Genomic DNA, 24,904 nt, shown 5'->3' on the forward strand with positions numbered 1-24,904 from the left:
AATTGGTAAAATTAGTAATTATTTTAAACAAAAATGAACTTTTTAGAGTGGAGATAATACATAATTATTATTATTCAATTACAGATAAACATTGTTATTATTGATGTTTGTATAATAAAATTAATTTGTTTCAGTGTTTGTTGTATAGAAAATGTCAAATAGAAAACCTAACTGTGCTGTTTCACGTTTAAAACAAGATTATCTGCGTTTAAAAAAAGATCCTGTTCCTTATGTCGTAGCTGAACCTTTACCATCTAATATACTTGAATGGTATGCCGACATTATTTTTTTTACATTAAATTATTGATGATGCTGTGTAAATTTTAAATTATTGATTTAGATTGGTTATAAGTATCATAATAGAAATTTTAGAAAGATGAAACAATTTCATATCAGATATTTTGCCATTTGTAAAGCAAGTATTGAAATTATGCATTATCACTTTTCCTATTGAGTGGAGATAGTGTGAATAAAAATAGATTGAAATATATTATTTTTCATAAAGAGGTACATTAATTTGATGCTTTATGTTATCACCTTATTTTATATAACTGTGATGCAAGTAAGGTGTCTTAGGTATAAGCCATAGTAATCAGGAGAGTTGCTGACCAGGTAATTGTTTTTATTAAATAGCCAACCCCTTTGAACAGAATGAAGATGTTACTTATAGTTCAGAATATGGCAGCATGCCTTTATGGCACGCTAATATCAGACTGTGAAGTAGGCTGCAAGAAACCGCTTTATTCCTTGCTCTCTTCAGGAAGCCTGACATGAGATCTTGTTATTCTTAAAAATTTAACGTGGCATTTTTTAAAGTAACCACTATGTCAAGTTTTATATAACCATTACAGTCTACCATAACCTAACATACATCCACCAGTTTCATTCAATTAATTACATTTTATAAAAATATGTTATTTATGATTAATTTAATAATTAATTTATTGTTTAGTTATGCAAATTATCTAAATGTCTATTTTTAAACAAGCTTTTAACTATTTTGTTTCTTGAGTGAGTGTTTTTATTTTGATTAAAATAAGTCATTGTAGCACATCGCTGCCCTTTATGGGTCAGTCCAATTGAAGTGTCCCAACAAAACATAAGCTGGTTGCTTGACCAATTCAAAAAAAATTTTAACTAACTCACTTCTTTCCTACACGTTTCAGAATCGTAAAACTATTCTTTTTAAATTTTTTATTTAAGCAATTTACTTGTGGCAGCCATTTTTGTTATGGTGCACACACCTAATTTTGTAATTGTAAGGATTTACAGAAAAAATCATAACTAAAAAACTATTGCTCATGGAAAGATGAAACAAAAGAAATTTAATCACATTTTCTCAAGGTAAAAGATTGGTCCAGTGGTTTGTTTACCTAACTCATCTTTTTATGAGAAAATTACTAATAAAGTTGAAGATGAAAAACAGTGAAATTTCACTTTTGTTAATTTTTTTCAAGAGCCAGGGATGGCATATACAGTTTGAATTATTTTTTTATATGTATGTATATGTTAGTAGTTATGCCATGAATAATATTAATCATGATTTACTTACCCCTAAAGTTTTGTGAATTTTTGAAAACTAATTTTTTTATAATCAAATTTTGGCTTCAAATAACTCTAATGGGGCTGGTGATAAAAATCTCAAATTTACACAACTTACATTATTTTTGTAGATGTTTATGGCAAATAAAAACGTTTTATGTGTATTGTACTAATTAAAAAAGTTATAACCTCACAAAAACCATAAAAAGCCTGTTAAAAGCAATACCATTTTGACTCGCTAAATAAGTGCTCCAAGGGGGTTTCTCATCTTCTTTGCATTTTACATGTTTTATATTTACCCCCTATATTGTGTTGAAGTTGGGGTTTTCAATATTTCTAAAATAGTTTTTTAAATTATTAATGATAGATCGTAATTTAATGATAACTTAACCAATACCAGTAACCTAATATAATTTTGATTCAAAAATGCTCATAAAACTTACTCAAACTGAGATTTCAATGAGCAGCCTATATCTTTTTTCAAGAATTCATTTTTATTTTTGTAATCACTATCGAAGATTGTAGCAAAATTCTAATTATTCTTCAGTGAAATAACCTGTTTTGTAGCAGTGAAGTTTAACATTTAGTGTGGTTTCAAGCAGCTCTGATATCTCTCCTGATAATTCTCTTGAAATTGTGTGAGAACAACCCGTCACTGTAGTTAGTTCAAGTGATGTCAACTTTATCAGTTTTGATGAAGGTGATAAACCCAAAATGCTACAAGCAGCATCCAATTGTTCAATATTGTGATGTGGAGCAATGTATTGCTCTCGGTCTTCGCATTCATACAGTTCTTTGTTCTGCTGAGAAAAAACACTTTTGAAATAGTTAACACAAAGAAACTTTCCAGGAACTAAATTTAAATTTGGAAAAATATGTTCTTCAAGAGCTTGTTCTAATGTTAAGTTTTTTTTAACTGTTTTTTTTTGAGTTCTCAAAGGGTCACAACAGAACTGTCCATACAGGTGACTGAATTTTGACAAAAACCTTTTTCCATGATATTTACAAACACTAGTGACATCTGAAATTACATGTAAAAAAAGAAGTTGTTGTTTTCATCACTAAATTCACAAATTTTAATGTACTGTACCATACACTGTAACACTTCATTCACATAAATTCATATGGAACATTGTTCTTTCATTGTTTTATGTGAAATTATATGAAAATAATGTAAAAATTAAATTGATTTTAAAATTTGCAAATATAATATTATTAAGTAAAACGTTTTTATTTAATAAACACTTCCAAACACAGAATGAAATTTGAGACACTGTAAAGATGTGAACAGGTCAATGAAGATGAGCACTGCAGGTGAATGGTTCAAATAAGTCAATTTCAACTATAGTAATAAGTATAAAATTATTAAAGTGCCAAGAAGACAAGAAACCTCCTTGGAGCACTTATTAATGAGTCAAAATGGTATCGCTTTTAACAGATTTTTCATGATTTTTGAGCGGTTATAACTTTTTTATTAGTACAAGAAACTTTTTTATTTGCCATAAACATTTACAAAAACACTGAAAGTTCTGCAAATTTTAGATTTTTATCACCATTAATATTATTTATGGTAAAATTACTAACATATACCTACATATAACAGATAATTCAAACTGTGTATACCATCCCTGCCTCTTGAAAAAATTATCAAAAGTGAAATTCCACTGTTTTTCATATTCAACTTTATTGGTAATCTTCTCATAGAAAGAAGAGGTAGGTAACCAATCTTTTACCTTGAAGAAAAATAAAATAAATTGCTTTTTGTTTCATCTTTCCAGGACCAATAGGTTTTTAGTTATCATTCTTTCCATAAACCATTATCATCACAAAATTAGCTTTGCACACCGTAACAAAAATGGCCACCACAGGTAAACTGCTTAAATAAAAAATATAAAAATAATATTTTTAAGGTCCTGAGAAATGTAAGAAACAAGTGGGTAGTTTCAATTTTTTTGAATTGGGTAAAGCAACCAGCTTAATTTTTTTGGGACACTTCAAATGGATTGACCCTTATACATAAATTACAGATTATGAATTTAAGATACCAGGTATCTTGCTTTATTGATATTCTTGTTTAATTTTTTCTGTAATAAAATTATGTTGAGATATCCTAAAAGTTTGAAATTTATTTTTTACGACTCAATTTTTTTTTTTATAACTTTTTTGTTATTGTTTTACCACTCTCAATGTTTTTTTTTTTTTACTACATTGGACAGTATTTGATGTTAATAAGAATATAACTTATAAGTCCACAGAAGTCAAAAATTATTTTAAGTAATATCTGTAATTATCTAGAATGAGCTTATATCTTTGATACAAAAATAAGCCAATAATGGAAAGTGGTACCTTAATAATGGAGAATTCCCATAATAAATTGTTAAGCCTTATTATTTCTATATATGCAGTTTTTAAGAAATAATGCAGCAATCTGAAAATAAACTGTGTGAAGTCATAGTACAAACTCCCTATTGTACCACATTGCTCTTTGTTTTTATATAGCCTTATTATAAACTACAGTAGTTTAAGGTTGTTTCATGCTATATAAATTTTACTTTTATAAAATTTATGTAATTATTTTTATTATAGGTACTATGTAGTTAGAGGCCCTGAAAATACACCGTATGAAGGTGGAATGTATCTTGGAAAATTGGTCTTTCAAAGAGAATTTCCATTCAGACCGCCGAGCATCTATATGACGACACCTAATGGCCGGTTTGTGCCTTACTTTGTTTTATTTAATACCTGAATAGTTATTTATTTTAGTATTTTTTGATTGTAAAACTATTAAAAACATTCTTTATTTTATCTGATAATTCCTTATTGTAACCTGCAATAAATTTGTAATACTTCTGTCAGAAGTTGTGATAAAAGAATATCATGTGAAAGATGACAGTAGCCGTTCATTTACTAATCGTGATGCTACATTTACCTGCTGATATTGCAGTTATTTATATTATGTTATGTGATCGCTTAGTAAGTGCATAGTAGAAATAATTGTGATGATAATAAAACCAGTATGATTATTTTTTTTTAAGCACGTACGCATCTAGCGTATAAAATAAATCGCTGCAAACAAGTTAATTATGTTAAAAGACATTTTGGTGTCTGTGCAGCATCATGGAGGTTCAAAAATATCTGTGTATGATTCTTCCTTGAAATTAATATAATTTTTAGATTGGAGGAATCTACTAAATTGGAGAGAATGGAACTTTTTCTTAAACTCATTCCCTTTACAATATTACTTGGCTACATTGTGCATTCTGTGTGGCTTTGGTAATGACTGATTTTGTTCTGGCATTTCCCAAGTGAGCTGACATGTATCATTTTGATGACATTTGTCATTGAAAATGTTTCTAAAAATTAATAAACTGAGATATATGACCGCTGTGTCTAGATGGTGATTGTATATTTTCAGTTTTTTCCATTGGAAACTTGATACTATCCTTTTGTTGTTCTTGAATCGTATAACAGGGATAGGCTGGAGAACCTAATAGTGAAAAAAAATCTTTTAAATTACATTTTCAAGTTGGCTTCTATTTCTCCCAATACATGTGCTAAAAGATGTTTATTCATACATTCATTGCTTGGAGATAACCAGAACATTGTAATATATAATTTTATAGCCAAAAAAAAAGTTTAAAACCTGACCGTGTTCTGATGCAGGACCTTCCATAAAAAAAAAGGCAGAGACTCTTACTACTCTGGCATGGAGATTGGCATTTATATAAGAATATATTCTAATACTAATAATCGCTTTTCATGTGTGCTTTTATTTTGTTTTTTGTATATGCATTGTATATCAACAGAAAGGTGCAAAAATTTTGGACCAATTTATATACTTTCTCTTTATAGATTGCATCCAGGAAAGTAATATTATAGTGAGAACACATTAAAAATTTCAAAATATTCTTAAATTGTTAAATTTTAATTAATTCTATTTAATAATTAGACTATTTAGTAATAAGATTATTTCTGTAAAATATTTTAGTTGTAATTGAAATAAATTGATAGGAAAGGTTTTTTTTAAATTGTTTATAATATTTTGGTAATATCAGTAACTGCACTGTTTATCTGAGAGATAAATTATTCTATTTACTAAATTATTAAGATGTAATATTATAATAATCACTATTTAAAACATGTGAATTAAGAAAAGAAAGTTAGACATTCTCTAAAATGTGTGTCAAATCATACAGTGCATTTCAAACTATGACTAAAATGGATTGCACAAAATGTTTCTCATATTCAAGGGTGATTCAAAGAGTATTGAGACTAATTCTCTTTCACAGGCAAATTTAAAGCACACAAAGTGGCAGACCTGCAAGCATATAAGTATCCAGATGTGTTGTCTATTTCCTGTGTCAATTTCAAGTTGATTGCTGTAGTTATTGATCATTTGTTAGAGTATGTTGGGTAATTACTTAGCATGGAAAAAGTATCAGTTAACATTAAAATTCAGGTTTGTGTCTCTTAATCAGCTTCTGAAACATATAAAATGTTGAACGAACCAATAAGAACTTTGTATCATATGCAACATGTTTTTGTTGGTATGCCACATTTTTTACGAAACAAGAGGCCATAGAAGACATGGCAATTTCAGTCAAGCACATCAATTAAAAACATTATGGTAAACACTGCAAGTGACATCATTTGAGAGCATGGTATTGGTATATGGCAGTAGGGGGAACTGGTATGCCTTCAAAATGTAATGTACACAATATTCTGAGTGAGCAGATGATTATATGATTTCTACCTTGATCTCCCGATCTCATGCCAGCAGACTTTTTCCTTTGGGGTTGGATGAAGTCATTAGTCTTTTCTGTACATATTGGCTCACAAGAAGAATTGATACATCATATAGTAGAAGCTGGAGCTAGCTACTACTAGGTGTAATAATGATGCTATTAGATGGGCCTGGTTAGCATGGATTTGCCAAGCTAAACTATGCATTGAACAGAAGGCAGCCACATTAAGCAACTACTTTGAAGAAATATTTGTAGCTTTATCAAGTAACCATTTTGATATTTAATCATTTTTAGAAAAAACAAAAAGGGTGTGATTTTTTTTTTAAATCTATGTTTTATTCATTTTTTCCTGTTATGGATAAGTTTTCTATTTGTTTTCTTTTACATTATGTTGTTCAAACATTGATGAAAATTGTTCTGTTTGAAATCGTATCACCTTTCTGATCCAGTTTGTGTTTTTGTTTCTAATTCAAGTTGAACTTCTCAAATTTGCGTTTAATGGACATTATTTACATCAATTTTCTTAGAATGAAATTCTCCACAAAGTTAACTAGAAATTTTTATTTGTGTTTATTGGTAAATTAAAGTTATTTTATTCCAAATCTAAAAAAGTGTATTTTCCAACAAAAAATTTTCATATGTTACCCTGTTTTTCTTAAATCCAAAGTGAGATAGAGATGTCAGACCACTTTTATTCAATTTCTTAGATCAAAAACCATGCACCAAATTTACCCCTCAATTTATACCCAAAGAATTTTTGTATTGTTTAATTTCACAGAGGGAGCGGAAAGTAGGGCTAAATGTTTTCACAAATCCAAACTCGTTAACAAACCGTTTTTTTTTTTACCTATGTTTATATGAGATTTTTTTTTTCTTATTTTTAGTCATATAATCTCCCAAGAAATTGCCGTGCAATATGAAATCACACACACACACACACACGCACACACACACATATATATATATATATATATATATACTGACCTATATATATATATATATATATATATATATACTGACCTATATATATATATAGGTCAGTAGATAAAGTAATGAGACTAGTTTTTTTGACAGCCAAAGTGGCAATACTGTAAAGTTACTAGTAAACATATGGTTATATGAACAGCTGATTTAAATTAGGTATTAATATTTTTAGTCTATTGTTGCCATGTGAGACATAAACAAACTTTTTGTGAAATGAGTTTTTGTTGTGTTTAAATTAGTGTTATTAATTATGAGCCATGTTACGCAAACAAGTTTTGTGTAAAACTCTTTGACAATGCTACTGAAACTATCAAAATTGAAAAGGGCATAAGGAGATGACGCTCTGTCACAAGCCCAAGTTTTTAGGTGGTTTAAGCATTTTCAGATGGCTAGGAATCAGTTGCGAATTATACACACTCTGGAAGGCTGTTAACATCAAAAAGGATGACAGTGTTGAGCAAGTCAGAGACTTGATATGATACGGCTGGCGATTAACTGTTAGAATAATTGCAGAACAATTGAATTTTAACCATACCACAGTCCATCAAATTTTGACAAACGAATTGGACATGAAAAAAGTTTATGCAAAATTGGTCCCAAAAAACCTCACTGTTGAACAGAAAAACAACAGTGTGAAAGTCTGCTGCGATCTTCTATGGTGAATTGAAACTGATCCTGATTTTCTAGAAAATATTATTACTGGTGATGAATCTTGGATATTTGAGTACAACCCAGAAACAAAACAAGAGCAAGGAGTGGCACACTACAAACTCACCGTGTCACAAAAACCAGAAATGAGCAAATCAGAAATCAAAATCATGTTAATTTGTTTCTTCGATAGTAATGACATTGTCCATAAGGAGTTTTTTCCTACAGGACAGACTGTAAATCAGTATATTTACTGAGAAATTGTTGAAAGACTGCAGAAAAGAGTTATCCATGTGAGACCAGCCATCAGACAGTTAACTGGATGCTACATTATAACAACGCACCTTGTCACATTCCACTCTCAATTAATGAATTTTTGGAAAGAAAAACATTCCCGTAGTTCCTCAACAGTCTTATTCATCTGATTTGAGTCCCTGCAATTTTTTCCTGTTCCCTACTTTAAAAAAACACCATTTTGGAACAGTAGAAAATATAAAAATATATATATAACCAACCATCAAGGATATTCCAGTTTCTGAGTTACAGCACGCTATGAAGAGTGGGAAAACCATTTGAAGCATTGCGTGGCTTCCCAAGGGATCTATTTCATAAGTAATAGATCCATGTATAATTTGATTGTAAATAAAAAGTTTTTCTGAACCAATTTCATTACTTTATTTACAGATCTTGTGTATATTTATATATTAATATTTTTTTTTTAATTCAAATAACTCATTAACATACTGATGACTAATATTTTGTATTATATGAAATATAAACCAACAAAATACAGCAATTAGATAAGTTGAAATTAATATGGTAACTTTAATGTATCTAATTACTGTGTTTTGGTGGTTATATTTAATACAATATTACTTATATATTTTTTTATTTACTTTTTGTATTTGTTGTGAAATAAGAGGCTTACACCCAGTTACATTTATTTTATGAAAAATGAACCCTTTATGAAAAATCCCAAACTTTTTTTTGTTAAAGAGGTGGGGAATCACATTTATGGACGCCTAAGCAGTGTCAAGCTTGCTAACAGCTGCTGCAAGATGTTATTAATATGCGTATGTAAACCTGGGCACTACCGACTAAACCGCCACCCCTGGCTAGCACTCTTCCTGGAATCTCTAACGAAGCATTCCTTCTGGAAGAGGGGTTACACGCCCACACACACTCATACACACTTGTCATAGTGCAATCGCATCATAATAGGAATATCAACAGAAACACATCAGTTACAGCAAAACAACAGCAAACAAGATACATCACCATACACCAAGATACAGAAAACAGATTATGAAACTACATACAAAGAATAAAGTTAGTAAATAGTTATGAAAAATCCCAAACCTTACCATGATTTGAATACTGGACCTTCTTGATGAATTGAAGAGACTACTACCGTGGAACAAATTGAAGCATTAAATACATAATTTCACCACAGAAAGAAGCACAATAATTTATTGTTTTATATTAACTGTCCCAATCTTTTTACAGTTTTAATCATGTAAAACACCTGAAGTGCAAAAGATCAGCCAAGACTTATTTACACTGAGGATAATATGTTTGTTATATCGAACTCCTTATGGTAAATAGAATGAAGGTGTTACTTTTAGGACTGAACGTCACTTATATTTCAGTTGGTATGGCATTTTACATACTACAGTATGTTTGGCTCAGTAAAGAAGGCAACAGAAAGCAACTTTACTCCTTACTTTCTCCAGTAAGTTTGCCATAAGTTGCCTATTATTGTTTTGAAATGGTTGTTTCATTTTCAGGACTGGTTTTACCTTGTCAGCCATCACAGTTCTGAAACTTAATTTAAATGTTTTCTTTTTAACTCATAAAATTGAAGTTACTGTGTTTTTTTCTAGTAATGATATTATAAATGTAAAAATAATTTATTTAAAAATAGCCAATAATCAGAAAATTATCTACCTGTAAGAATTAATGATTCTTCTTCCTTTATTATGGCCAACTAAGGACCACATAGCAATTTCATTAAATTCTTTTGTTTGTTTCCTTTTCTTCCAGTACTCTTTTTGCTATGTGTTTTTTCCTTTCCTTGGACCACTTTTTCTTATCTTTCCCACCTTGGAATCCTACTTTTCACACTCTGAAATTCATCTTTTTCGTTATTTCATCCTCCTTTATATTGTTTCTTTCTAGATCTTTTGTGATTTTTTTGGATCCAGCTTGTTAACTTTTTTTCTCAAAGGTACTAGAATCAATCTTCTTTTTCTCAAATGATTTCTGAATTTTTTTGCTAGATTTTCATATATTTCATCATTATTGAATTAATGATGATTGTTATATTATTTTTCAGAATAATAAAAACTTATTCAAAAAAAAAACAATATTAAGAAAAATACATTATATTTTTACATTAAACTGTAATTAAATTATATTATTTTAAACAAATAATACTGAAATACTCCATGAAAATGTTTTTAGATTGTCTTGAAATAGATTCATGCAAATCATTAACATAGATATTAATGATTCGTCTAACTACTATTTCCTTCATAATGAAGAGTGTTAATGTGAGAAAATATTTTAAAATATTTCTCAGAAAAAAATTAAGCATGAGAGATTACTAATTTGTGAATATTTAATTACAAAAAAAAATCTGAATATTCAGCTTATTTATGAAATAAACTCAGGATTGCTAGAAACAGCAAATTTTTTATGGGATTATGCATAATGTGATTGCAAAGATGTCTTTTTTTAACATAACTTGAATATACAAAATGTATGATTTAATATTTATTTGCTCCTCCTGTTTCTTAAAATATATTCCATTTTAACTTGATAAGGTGGAAGTAGTTTCCTTTAAATTTATATCTGTAACTGGAAACACCTCTGATTCTGTATACCACAGTACACATAGAGACTGCTCCCGAATCAGCACCTCTGTGTAATTAGGAAGAAACAAATGGTTATGATGTTATCAGCTCAACTTTAATATATTTTCCTTTGTACAAAAGAAATTCCCATGAACTGCTGAGTATGAAAGAAGTAATATTAATATGTTTCTATACAAGAAAGGTTTGATATGTATGTGCGAAGTCAAGAGGTGATGCTATTAGCACGTTACTGAAGTCATTCTTAATTTCCACACCTCCACCTTAAGCATACATCAAGCTTATGCTTGATGTACATTGGAATAAGACTTAAAAAGAGTTTCCCCTAAAAAATTGTCATTAAATTTTTGCTTTGCTTTGTCAAACACACCAGGTATTAGAAACTCAATAATGTAGACTAGAAGAAAGTGTATGATTGACCTAAATAAACAAATCCAGATTAATCAAAAGGAAATTATTTTTAAATTTCTATCTGATATCTTTTCCTCAAAAGTTGTTGATAAATATGTAATTATAACTAAATATGTAAAATGTAAATATCTAATATGTAAATTGATTTTATAACTTAATTGTTGCTGTTGGTTTATTCTCTTTCAGGTTTAAAACAAATACACGTTTGTGTCTTTCTATCAGTGACTTTCATCCAGACACGTGGAACCCTGCTTGGAGCGTTTCAACTATATTAACTGGTTTATTGAGCTTTATGGTTAGTGATTGTTATAGGTATACAGTAAATTTTAGAAATTCTATCACAAATTCAGAATTTTTTTCTAATAATAGAAAAAAAAATGGACATGTTTATATTTATTTAAATTCTATTAAATAAACTACCTAGTACAGAATATTGAAGTAAGACATATCTTACCTTAATTTTTCTGAAATTATTTTCACAGGAGAAAAAATATTAATTTCAATAAAATAATAATGAAAGAGGCATTATTTTATAGAACATTATCTGCTAAATATGTTTTTGCAAGTATGGAATGTAAACGGTTGTATTTGTAATTTCACTGTAAACCATAAGATTAAAAAAAATCATTTTATCCTGTCTCAAACTCAAGAGAACTCTAATTTTCATCTCTGCTGCTATTAGCAGTTTAACAGCAGTAGAACAGCGTGTGAGGAAAGATGTTTTAAGGCTCAACTATTCTGTGTACACATAGGGCAAATCATCACTACTTGTGGGCAAAGAGAAATGAGAGCAACTCTTTATGAAAAACTGTTCATAATGTGAACAAGAAAAAGCAGTTTGTACGTGAAGATTCTTGGATCAGTTTCAAAAGAAATTTCAAAGGAAATTTCTGCTATCAATATATCATTTGGAGTAGTACAACTTGTTTTCTATGTCATTTTAAACATGTTTGCATTAAACAAACTTATTTCTGTTAGCACCATGTTGCTTCCATACACATGTCTTGATCAAATCTTTTCTTAACAAAGCAAAGAAACTCTGATCCAAAATTCACACTAAGGGTCTCCACCTGCAAAAGAAATAGGTCTGTGGCTACAATCATGACTAGACAGGATTTTGTGGTGAATAATTCCAAACTTCCCAGGACAGGACTGCAACCTACACTACGCTTAGTGTTTTGTTTAAAATTCACAGGGTTCTTCTGCATGAATTTCTTGTGGATCAAATTGTCAACACCCAGTTCTACAAGACTTCAGCATCTTGGAGAATATGTAGGAAAACCCTGATCTGTGGTGCAAGAATAATTGTATGCTCTAACTGCAATCAGATTTGGCCCCCTGCAACTTCTTCCTCTTAACTCAAGATAAAGATCAAACTAAAAGACCGTTGCTGTGACACTGGTGTGATTACAAAAGATGTCTAACATGCTCAATAAACAAGACTTACTCAGAGCATTCAGTCAGAGGAACATCTTGGAGCTTTGCTGCACAAGGAGACCTAAGAGGTGGTAGGGTCACAAGACATCAGTTCAATCTGGAAAGACTTACCAGCTCAGATTTTTACAAAGTTTCACTCTTGTGTTCATATAGGTTTGTAAACACAAAATTTTTTCTAACATATATGATTCTCATTTTTTGGCAGTAGTTTAGGTAAAATTTTTTTTTTCAGCCAAAAAAAAATACACTTTTTATATTAATCAGTCAATCTTAATGAATTGATAATTAACTTAATTTTCAGTAAAAAAATTAATGCTAAGAATTATCATCAGTCCACAAAAAAAATATGAATCTATTTGATAAAAAATGTTTTATCACGTAAAAATATAAATTAAAAATATTTTATCACGTAATTTATTTATCTAAACTAAGTAATTTATCTCTATTTGGTCACAACCTTTTTTTTGTAAAGAGAATAGATAATTCATTATTTAAGCATTAAAATTATACATGTATACTATGATCACTTGAAATAAAATATAATGATCAATCATTCTGCTGCAATTACAATTTTTAGAAAATTAAACTACCATATTTTTAAATATAAATTATACATTTTTTTATTAATTTAAATTATGTTTTTATTTCCTTAATCCAGTCAGCAAGTTCATATTTTACTTTTGTTCATTTTCATTGCTGGTTTTTTTTAAGTCGTAAGGAATTTCAATTTTTTAGAAAATTTATGAACCAATGTTGGTCACATTAGTTTCAATAGATTTCAGTTAGAGAATTGCTCCTTTACAGTAAAGGATGATCCTCATGTTTAATTCAGGGTCACATACAGGATGGTTTGTTACATGTAATAACCCTTTCCTTTCTTTTTCCTGTTTAGCCTCCGGCAACTACCGTTTAGATAATTCTTCAGAGGATGAATGAGGATGATTTGTATGATTGTAAATGAAGTGTTGTTAGTCTTGTACATTCTCAGTTCGACCATTCCTGAGATGTGTGGTTAATTGAAACCCAACCACCAAAGAACACCGGTATCCACGATCTAGTATTCAAATCCATGTAAAAATATCTGGCTTTACTAGGACTTGAACGCTGTAACTCTCGACTTCCAAATCAGCTGATTTGGGAAGACGCATTAACCACTAGACCAACCCGGTGGGTTACATGTAATAACCCTAGAAATGTGTTTCATCACTCATTCATGTACCTGGTGACTTGAAAATTGTCAGTGGACTCCTAAAGAGAGTTTCCCATGTTAATGTATAATCTAGCAAATTGTGTCATAAAATAAGAATATTGTTATTTATTAATGGTTTTTATAGAGAGGTGTATTTAACCTCTCCAAAAATTAATATTTTAAACTAATATAAAACATGAATTTTAAATTAATGTTTGAGTAGCTACGTTTTTAATCTAAATTTCTATTATATCTTCAGTAAAATCATATCTGCGAGATCACTAGAAAACACAGGAAAAGAACAAATTAAGCATTAAATAAGTAAAAAATTAATATTTGTTAATAATTGTATAGATTTTCCATATGTATCAGACATTTCACCATTTAACTGGTGATGCTGCTTTGTGCAAGAACAAAGAACTGCAATTTTCCAACTTGAAAAAGATTTTCAACTAGATGCTCGGTGGTCATATTACATTTCAAGCCATGATAAAAATGTCCTGGGATTAAGGAGAGAGTCAAACAAGTAGTTCATATGAAAGGTCTTTGACTATTTCAATTGCTGATCATAATGATAACTGATCGTTTCAATTTTTATTAATCTAGAATTGCTGAAGTCAATTTTTATTTAATTTCTAAAAACTTATAGAATTTATTTGGTTTACCATTTACAGCAGTTATAAAAATGTGCAAACATGTTTTAATTTTTTGTTAGCACATAACAGAATTAAGTACAAGAAGCTTACAATAACCCTTTAAGTTGGAAGGCTTAGTGTTAATAACAAACCCACTATAACATATTAAATTGGGGAATAACTCTATAATTGTATAATAAATGCTGTTAAAAAAGAATTTTTAGTATACATATCATTTAAATTGTCTTAATCTTCGGTGACAAGTTATTATTGATTATGTACATATTTGTATGTAACCTTACCATTATTGTAGAGACTAAAGTTTTAAAACATCTTATGTGATTTCAGATTGAGAAAATTCCAACATTGGGCAGCATTGAAACATCAGAGCTTGAGCGCCGCCAGTTAGCTATTCAAAGCCTTGACTTCAATCTTAAAGATAGGCATTTCTGTGAACTTTTTCCTGATCTTGTTCAAGTTTGTATAATTTATTATTATATTTATCTTTTAAATATTATCTTACTACATGCAACATGTTTATTCTGTCATTATGCTCTATGACAATGTTTTTAATGACAATCTAAAATTATATTTAGCAGATATTTCTTACTTTCATCAGATTAGTTTATCATTAAAAATTTGCATGGTATAATCTTCATTGATAACCATCTTGGACAGCAATATTGGCTGTGCACATAATTTATATAACATGTAAGAGATTCCTTGTAAGTCATTTCATTAGATTGATATTCTGAAACCATCAGTTGTGATAGATGTAGTTACTCTTTCTTTCCTTCCTTTTTGTATCCATTAGACATTACGTTTCTTCAGCCATTTCTTAGATCTAATCTTACCTTGGATCATTACCTTAACTTTGTTGAAATTTGTTCTCCTTCTCTTTGCTATTTCATCTGCGGTATTCCATTCGAAGCCAGTCCTCTTATCTTACTCCACCATCTATGATTGGACACTGCTTTCCAGTTAGAGGAATAATATACTCAGTCCAAAAATCATTTATTAGTTTCATTCCAAATTCTTTCAATTTTTACTCTAGCTCTTAGTTTGCACTCTTACATGGATTATCAGCCCTAATGCAAAGGTGGAGGCTGTCTCATTACCAGTCTGATTTTAGACCATAAAACTATGAAATTAATGAAACTGATTCTAATCCTGAATTCAGCTCTGTTGACTGATCCAGTCTGTGCTGTTGATAAAAAAAAATGTTTCATGGGTTATTTGACTTGCTGTGGATATCTCTTACTGGTTTAGTTTTGGAATCTGTAAGATGCAAAGAGAAATCTTTTCTACATGTTATATTATGTAATGCAAATTGCGTATATTTATTATATACAATCACATAGCAGAGCCATGGCTCTCCTGATATGACTATTTTATGGCTGTTTTTTTTTTGTTTTTTTTTTTAATCTGATTTGGAAAAGATAAATAAAAATAAACGAATATTTACTGTTTTTGTTTTACTCTTTCATATAATATTTTTTTCATACTGGATTTTTTACATGTATTAGAGAATTTCTATGCTTTATTTTTATGATATTTTACTAATTCAACTGCAGGCAGTTGTGGATTTGTGGATCATCAGTATTTGTTTAAGATTTTGTTATGTAAATTACAGAGCTACGGTTAGGCTTGCTATTATTAGAGACATCACAGTTTTGTGAAACATTGCAATTTTGATGTTAAACTGTTTGAAGGAAAGACAAATAATTTTTTTTCTTTTAACTGTTAGCCAGCAAATTTATATTCTGTACCTGGGTGGCTAGTTTGGGAGTGAATTAACCACTCTTCTAAAGATGGTTAAGTCACAGATTGCAAAGGGATGGTCATATAGTGACCCCTACCAAAGTTGAAGGCAGCATATTCTGCTGTTAAATATGGAGTGTTACACATATCTGCATGTTTTTTAGGTGGGTGTAGGAAATAGTGAAAATAATGTTGGGTGGCAGAAGTCATAGTTTCTCTATACTGTGAATGTGAGTTGCATACTTACAAATAGTAATTATTTATTAGTGTATATTATTCAAAAAAAATAAACTATAACACTGTCCATTTTATTCAAGAGAAATTAAAGTGTGAATGAGTCAGATTGGTAATTTCTTCAAAATATTTAACTTCGTCAACATATCCTTAAACAATTATACTTATTCTTTGTTTCAATTCACATTCAGACATTGTAAAGAAAAGTTTGAATGTCAAAGTTAAGTTACAACACTACGAGAGAAGTATTAAGAAATTAGTATAAGAATCTCTGGTTAAAACTATACTTCATTTTTCATTGGATGTAGGTCCAATTATTTATTTAACCCACCGGGTTGGTTTGGTGGTAAACGCGTCTTTCCAAATCATCTGATTTGGAAGTCGAGAGTTCCAGCGTTCAAGTCCTAATAAACGACCTCAACAGACTACTTGTATACAGATTTGAATACTAGATTGTGGATACCGCTGTTCTTTGGTAGTTGGGTTTCAATTAACCACACATCTCAGGAATGGTCAAACTTAGTCTGTACATGAATGATAATTCCCAGAGGCTATACAGGAAAAAGAAAGAAAAGATCTACTTATTTGAAATGATATCTTTGAATATGTGTCTGTTCACTTACTTTACTAAAAAAAGTCAGTTTAGTGTATACAAAAGTTATTTATTGTCTACCTACAAAAACATAACTCTGTTCAGTGATTAACTGGTTTTTAATGAACATTATAATGAGCTGTCCAGTACAGAGTGGGAAACATAGAAATAGAATCTAATTGTAGTAGTTTTTAGAACTCAGTATAAACCAGTCCAATGTGCCGACCAACATTGTAAACATTGAAAACGGAAAGTTTTTTTTTATATGTGTGTATTTTCTCTGAAAGCAGTAAATGAAAAAAAGAAGGTTGAAATGAAACCCTAACTCAAAAAATTGAAGTAGGCTATACTATACTTCTTAAATTAGATCTCAGTTTCAAACAGGAGAAAAAATAGCAACCTCTCTAGCTTTTGGAGTTTTCCTTCATTAAAGTAGATCTTTGAATTCCATTGGGGGTTGTATTTAAACATTTTTAAATGAAAAACTTTAAAAATCATATAATTCAAAACTTAGATCTTCTAAATTTTGTATGAAAATATTTATTGAAATTGCACAGCAAAATTTATAAACAGCATAGTTTTTCTTAAACATGGTGTGTTATAAGATCATTATGATTCCTGTACTAAAGCCTAATAAGGAGAAGTATTGCTTTGCCTGCTAACACCCAGCTCTTCTAGTAAGGATTATGAGCAAGCTGGTAGAAACAATAGTCACTTGCAGACTCGTGTAGTATCTGGAGAAGAATTCTCTGCACCAGTGCACTGGTATCCACTGTCTCATATTCAATTCTGCATAAAAGTAACCTAACTTAGTAGAATCTGAAGTTTAGAATGTTCAACTTTGAAAATCAGCTGTTAAATAGCTGATTTCCACCCTGGGTTATGAAACTAAAATAAAAAGAATTTGTAAATTTATGTTTACATGGCAAGAAATGTAGTTCTTCTATGTTGTAGTGGAGAAGATTCCATTGCTGTAGTCTTGACCCTAGAAATTCTGCCTTCTCCTTCGACAAATCAAGGTCTCGAATGAGATAACTCAATTCCATTTGACTCTGTCAGTGTGGTTTATCATCTTTTTCATCAAAATCAGAGTCCTGAGGGTGGAAGGCTTGTTTCTTCTTCTTCCACACTGTTTTCATTTTGTACTTCAAGCTCATAATTTTGGGGTGGAATAGGAACTGGTAAACTATCTGAATATGGAATAGGTTGAATAGCAGATAGAAGATTAGGGTATTGAACTGTTCTCCTCTTTTTTTCATTGACAATCCTGCCTTTATAGGTGGAGTCGAGCATAAATAGCAGTTATCCATATGGTTTGTAGGCTCCTGCCAAACTATAGGCACAGCAACAGCCATAGATCGCTTTTTATTTTTCAGTCATTCTTGTATAACTTAACAAGAGTTGCAACATATATATGTAGCCCATGACTTATCCTAGTCCCCTACCTTCATACCAAAATAATGCTGATGGGCAGTCTTAACAAGAGGCATTGAATTGCGTTTCTGTGAATTGTTATTTCACCACACATGTAACAAAAATTATTCACTGAATTTACACATTCTTTGATATAACAAATTTTTCACTTCAATAGCACTCGAAAACCAGAAATTCTGTACTAATTACAACACAAACAATATGAAACTCAGTCACAGTAACAGTAGTAATGTTTATAACCTACAAATAGCTGGAGAACATTTTGTTTTGTCATTTAACAAGCGTGACAACTCCAAAAACAGAGAATTTACCCCCAAACTGGAATGTAGATCGGGTAAATATCACACGTCATTGTATCTCTAAAGCAAGAGCTAATCGGATATTTTTATGGTGATTTTTGAATTCAGCAAGTGGAAATACATAAGAATAAACTATTTTTGAGCCCAAACATTTTCATTGTTGGGCAGTGTAATTAATATAAAATTATCATTCATATTATTGATTATAAAACTATATCCTTGACTTATATTCTTCAGGAGGGTTTTCCCTTATTTTTTTCCACAAAACTAATACTAGCTACTCCAAAATCATCTACATTTCAGTTTGACTTAATTTTCTCTACTTAAATTACTGTAAATCATCAGTTCTTATGAAAACAAAGTTTATTAATGATATATGTAGTTATGTTTTTTTTTTTTTTTCAGAAAATTAAGACTGAGCAGGAAAGAAGAGCCAAAGCAACTGCTCACAGTAATTCAGTGTCAAATGGGGATGTAACCAGTGATACTTTATCATCATTGCGAGACCAGTTTGGTCCTGGTGGTAATATTCCAAGGGACCAGAGTCCATTATATGGCGCTATTACGAATCTCTGTGTCATTATTGGTTTTGCAGCTTTTGCCTATACAGTTAAATACGTTTTACGCAGTATAGCTGCCGAGTAATTAATTGTAACATCTAGTATTCAAATAATGTGGTATAAAAGTATATATGAGAAATCTGCCTTACTTTTGTAAGGTTGACAAGAATTTAATAATTCTTGTGTAATCAAACATTGTTAACTGATCAACAGCTGAAATGTATGTATGTTTATGTATATATGTTTTTCATAAAAAGTTGCATTCCAAATTGAATAATTTCCTGTTAACTGTGAAATGATTAACTGTTAATTAGTTTTTTTATGAATAAAATTGTAATCATTAATTAAATTATACATACATTTAAAAACATGTACTAGAAAATCTGTTTATTGTTTTAAACATTAAAGTAATTAATATTTTCTAAATAGTAACGTCAGATTTTTTTTAATATTCAAATAATTTTACCTTTCAGTAATAAATTTTCAGCTTGACTGTATTTTTTCTTTTAACATCTTCATTATTTGAATAGAGTGAGTCATTGGCAGAATATGATGAATGTATCCTCACATATTCTTATGTTATAAAAATATTGTGACTTCTTATATTCTACTTTTATTATAAAATTATTCAGTTTACTGTAGGAAAATATATGAAGAATTTTATTTACCAGAAATATCTTTTATAAATAAATTTTGTATTATGGATTTGCTTTTACATATTTCTCTTCAATATTTGGCTTCAAGCGCTAATATTTTTTTACCTTCCAAAAAGCTTTCTTAAAAGATAAAGGTTGTATTAAATTTCTGAAACTGTTAAAATAATTTTGTATTATGTAAGACTGGAACTTAAAAGTGTCCAGGTGGTCAGAAACATGTCACTTCAATATTTTACCTCTTCAAGATAGTATCAGAATAAATCTTTGACATAAAATTTAATATATGTGGGTTATATCTTGTAGGTGAAATTATTTCTGTTTATTATTTCTGATGTCACTAAAAGGCCAAGTATAAACCAATCGATAAAATCCAAATTTAAAATTGGAACTTTTTTAAAACTTACTCATTCCTTCTTATGTTATTGCTTGTTAGTTAAGTTCTTACAGTAAAATTTATTTAACTACTTTTAGCTGATACTAAGCTGGTCTTTATGAATTGCATGTGTATATTTCCTTCAAAATATTGATTAAAGGCCACAAATTATTACAGATTAGTAGACAGTCTCTTCACTAATTCTTTACAAGTGATTTTATTATTTTACCATTTTTTTTCTATAAATGTAAAATTGAGTAATTTCATTACTAAAACAATTATCTTAAAATATTGTAAAATTATTAACTGAGAAAAATACAAAAACATGATAAAAGTATTGTAAAGGCATAGATTATGAATAAAAAAGTGAATATAAATAGAAAATGTAACGTAGTTGTAAAAGAATGTTTTACTTGTGTATTCAACACTTTTTAATATTAATGGAACATTTAGACTCATTTTGTTGTGGTATCTGAATGATTCTGACAAAAAATTACTTTTCACTTTATTTTTTTTTCTCTTAGGATGTATTTACAAGTGAGTTTGTCTGCCTTAATAACAAATGTATATTTTATTCAAAGAATTTGCTTTAGATTCTTAACTTATATCTGATCTATGCCATCCAATGCTTTTGTAAGTTTATTCAGTATTTTTCTATTATAGTAACAGCTTATATTATACTTATTTAGTTTATATACTTGTTTCAAGTATACCTTGAAATACGTTGTGTGCTTCTTGTAAGCAAAATAGTAATTTGCCCTGATTCTGGCCAAATTAACTAAAATATGAGTTTATTTTTTATAATTTATATTAAATAATGTTTTAAGTTGTTAGTAAATATATTATAGTAGTAAATGCATAGAAATTTTAGTTTGACATTGTGTAAAATAGGTTGAGTTCAGTTTTTTCATATAATACTATATTTCATTTATATATTAAAGGACACAAATTCTTTCTGTTTTTTTTAATCCTAATTTCCTATTTGTTTTGATAAGTTGCAATTATATTACTAAAGTTATACATACCAAAATATATGCAGAAAAAGGATTAAAATATAAAGAATAAGTTGAAATTGGTAAATTTAGAAATTTAAGTTCTGTTATGTTTAAGTGTGTTTCTTTAAAATTAATGAAACGCATTTCTCCTAGTACTGTTTAGTTACTAGAAAAAACTGTCGTTTGTTTTTTTTTTTTGTATACAATATTAATTTCTTCTTATAATTTTAATTAGTGTTATAAATATTGTAGTTAATTGTAAGATTGTGTTGGAACATAGAGTTTGCCAGAAATAAGATAGGAATGATTTTACAGCTTGTAAATGACTGAAAACATCAGATTTTACTTATTTTTGTTTCATTTGAGTATTAGTAAAGTAGCTAATTCTGGTTTGTGTTTTATATGGTTTTATATATATATATAATAATAATTGTTTATATGTAATATGATTAATTTTGTATAAAAGTGATTGCCCGACATTTCCTTTCTGTTGAAAGTATTTTGTTTTTTTTTCATCAATATTATTGCAACAAGAGATATCTATATTTGCCATGTTTAAATTTGTAATTGTGTCTGAATATTTTTTGTTTATACTGTAAGTATTCATTGTAATTGAACAACCAATCCAAAAATTAAACTGAAAGGTATTTTTTTTTGAGTTGAACATATGTAATATGAGAACTTTGCTCATGAAATTTAAATAAATTTATCTGGTAAAAGATTGTATACTTCTAAAATTGTTTTAAGAAAGTTGATCTGAGTATGAAGAGTTCAAATTAATTACTACACGTATGCGTGTACCTGCAAAATTGTTATTTAGCTCTTTGATTTTGTGGTCGTTTATTTATGCTTTCTTTGAACTTAATCCCGCATATTAGATATGTTATTACAGTTTTAAAATTTACTTTAACCAGTACATTTTTATATTCATAGGATTGAATATTCGATGTGTTTATTTTTCTTAACTGTAAAGTCTTAAAGTATGGTGGCTTTAGCAGTCTCTATGGTAGTGTTATCATAAATACTACTTAATACATAATTTACATTTATGAATTGCCTTACTGTAATTCATAGAGTTGATTGTATATTGTTTGTAGAAAATGTATTTATTTTTTGATGGTCATACAACTTCTTATTATTACTAAAAACATTGTCTGCTTTCATTAGATAACAATAACAAAGAATTTATAGTCAGATAACTAATTTATAAACTACAGGAAAGAGTTGATCATGTTGAGTTCATGTGTATATTCTGGTATTCTTAATGTTTATTGTCATTGGAATCCTAACTAAATTAATGGATTGGCATTGTTATTGAAAAGAAAGCTTGAAATACTATTAAAAATAAACAAACGGCTAGCTAATGCATTATTACTCAACTGAATTATCCAATAATTTATCGATGATAAAAGCTTTTCTCAGAGATTAAAGAAAGGATAATAATTCAAGATTGTATAATGAATATAAACTATTATAAATGTATTCTGTAAAATGGTTATATGTAACTTACAAGGTACATAATATACAGTTTAAAATTTAATACAAACTACTAATTTACAGAGATTTTAAAGTGTAAATATTTAAACCTTTATGTTCTTATAAGTAAAATGAACTTTCATTTTTTCCAGTTTATTTTCTTTTGAAAATCCTAAAGGCTTACGGTATATCTTATTAGTAAATTACTCCTAACAATTATTATAAAATCAATAAATTACTCCTAACAATTATTATAAAATCTTACTAACAAACATTATAAAAATATAATTTACATATTTATTATTGCTTTTAATTCAGTAAGGCTTTTGTATAAAAGAAAAATAAATTCTATTGGCCCCATTTTCTTTCACGCATGTGAACTGCATATAAATTGTATAATAAAATGATTCTAGAAGTTAAATTTTAAATTACTTAAGAAAAGTAACCTAAAGGAATATATTTTTTATCTAGAAAAAATTGTTTTTGTTTTACCACTTACAGCCTTATTGAATTCAAAGTTAATGTAGTATTTTTGTAATTTTGTAAAGAAATTTATGACATATATCAATCAATTAAAGAAATAGATTTAACTTGCATAATAAAACAATTTAAAAAGTAAAGGAAAAATGTTTTTAATGTAATTTACTTTTAACGGAAGCTTTTGCTTAAATTGTTATTTCTTATTTATTGTGTACCATGTTACTTTATATATAGGATTGTAATATTTTGTTTAATGATTATATAAAGCCCTTTTCTTTTTTTTTAGAACTTAATATATTAAAAAAAAATTATATTGTAATATGTAAGTAAATTTGTTTATTACTAATTTGTGTTTTAATTCATTCGAATTTAGGTCCTATTTTACTTTCATGATTTTCCAAATTGAAGATGTTTAAAAGTAATTAAACTAAAGGAAAGAGAATTTGATATGAATAAGCATGAAATTGGTTGTTACTGTACATCATTTTACTGATAAGCAACATTAATTCATTGCTTTACTCTACCTCTCCCTGTCCGTCTTACAGTTGTAACACGTGACATATAAAAGGTGATAGTTATATCTTCTTTGAGTATAATGATGTTCATTATACTACCATCAGTCCCTATGGTGAAAAAAACCAAGGTTATCACTTAAAAGGCTGTATATCACCAGCATTTTATTGTAATTGGCATGCTGTTAAGCAGTTGTATAATTTGGCTTAGTGAAGAAGGCAGTTAGAAACCATTTATTTTTTTTTAGTAAATTTGACATGGGTTGCTTGTTCTTAAAAGTGGCTATGCCATTTTAAGGAGTTCCTTGTAATACATCTTTGTAACAACCACTTACCTCTTGCGTTTGTCGATTTTTAAAAGTAATTGGCTTAATCCTTTAGTTGTTGATTTTAGGTATCTGTTTTTTAATGAAACTAGATTTAAATGAATGATTAATTAATTTAATACATTACTACCGGATTGCCTAGCAAAAATTAGCCGCAATTACCTTTAATTAAATATATTGTAATTAATTTATTTTAACCAATTGCAACTATATTTTTTTAAGTGAATTAAACATCATTTGAAAGAAAATGATGTGAAGAATATAAAAAAAACGGTTGCCAGATCTCAGTCAGCCGCAGCCTCCAAGTTGCCAGGTGTAAACAGGTTTGTTAATTATATATGCTATCATGTTTCTAAAAAAAAAAATTGAAGTTAGTTTTTTCTGTACACGATAGTCGTGCTACATTCTTGTTTACAACTTGAAGCAGCATTCACATTCCAAAGCATTCACATCGAAACTGTAAGTAATAGTTCAAATAAGGGCAACCATTACTTGGGGCCATTTTTTTACAGGCAACCATGTGTTATCATGTACAGAAAAAATAAACTTCAATTTAGTATATAATTTTTTTGGCAAACACGATGAGCATAAATAATTAACAATAACATACTTGGAGGTTGTGGCTGACTGAGAGCTGGCAACCATTTTTTTTTTTTTATATTCTTCACATCATTTTCTTTCAAATGATGTTTAATTCACTTAAAAAAAATAAAGTTTCAATTCGTTAAAATAAATTAATTAC

General features: G+C 28.8%; 1 protein-coding gene across 3 annotated transcripts in view; it reads left to right on the top strand.

Moving 5' to 3' along the window:
- Positions 1–23,670, top strand: part of LOC142318942 (ubiquitin-conjugating enzyme E2 J2-like) — a 31,825-nt gene extending 8,155 nt beyond the window's left edge. For all 3 annotated transcript variants that reach the window (XM_075355622.1, XM_075355624.1, XM_075355623.1), the window contains exons 2-6: positions 135–270; positions 4,129–4,254; positions 11,390–11,498; positions 14,813–14,941; positions 19,190–23,670. In XM_075355622.1, the coding sequence (XP_075211737.1) occupies positions 152–270; positions 4,129–4,254; positions 11,390–11,498; positions 14,813–14,941; positions 19,190–19,429 (723 nt within the window). In that variant the 5' untranslated portion in view covers positions 135–151 and the 3' untranslated portion in view covers positions 19,430–23,670. The remainder of the gene's footprint in view (positions 1–134; positions 271–4,128; positions 4,255–11,389; positions 11,499–14,812; positions 14,942–19,189) is intronic.
- Positions 23,671–24,904: the final 1,234 nt, after the last annotated feature.

This window comes from Lycorma delicatula, chromosome 2, assembly GCF_047948215.1.
Source record: "Lycorma delicatula isolate Av1 chromosome 2, ASM4794821v1, whole genome shotgun sequence".
NCBI classification, from domain to species: Eukaryota; Metazoa; Arthropoda; class Insecta; order Hemiptera; family Fulgoridae; genus Lycorma; species Lycorma delicatula.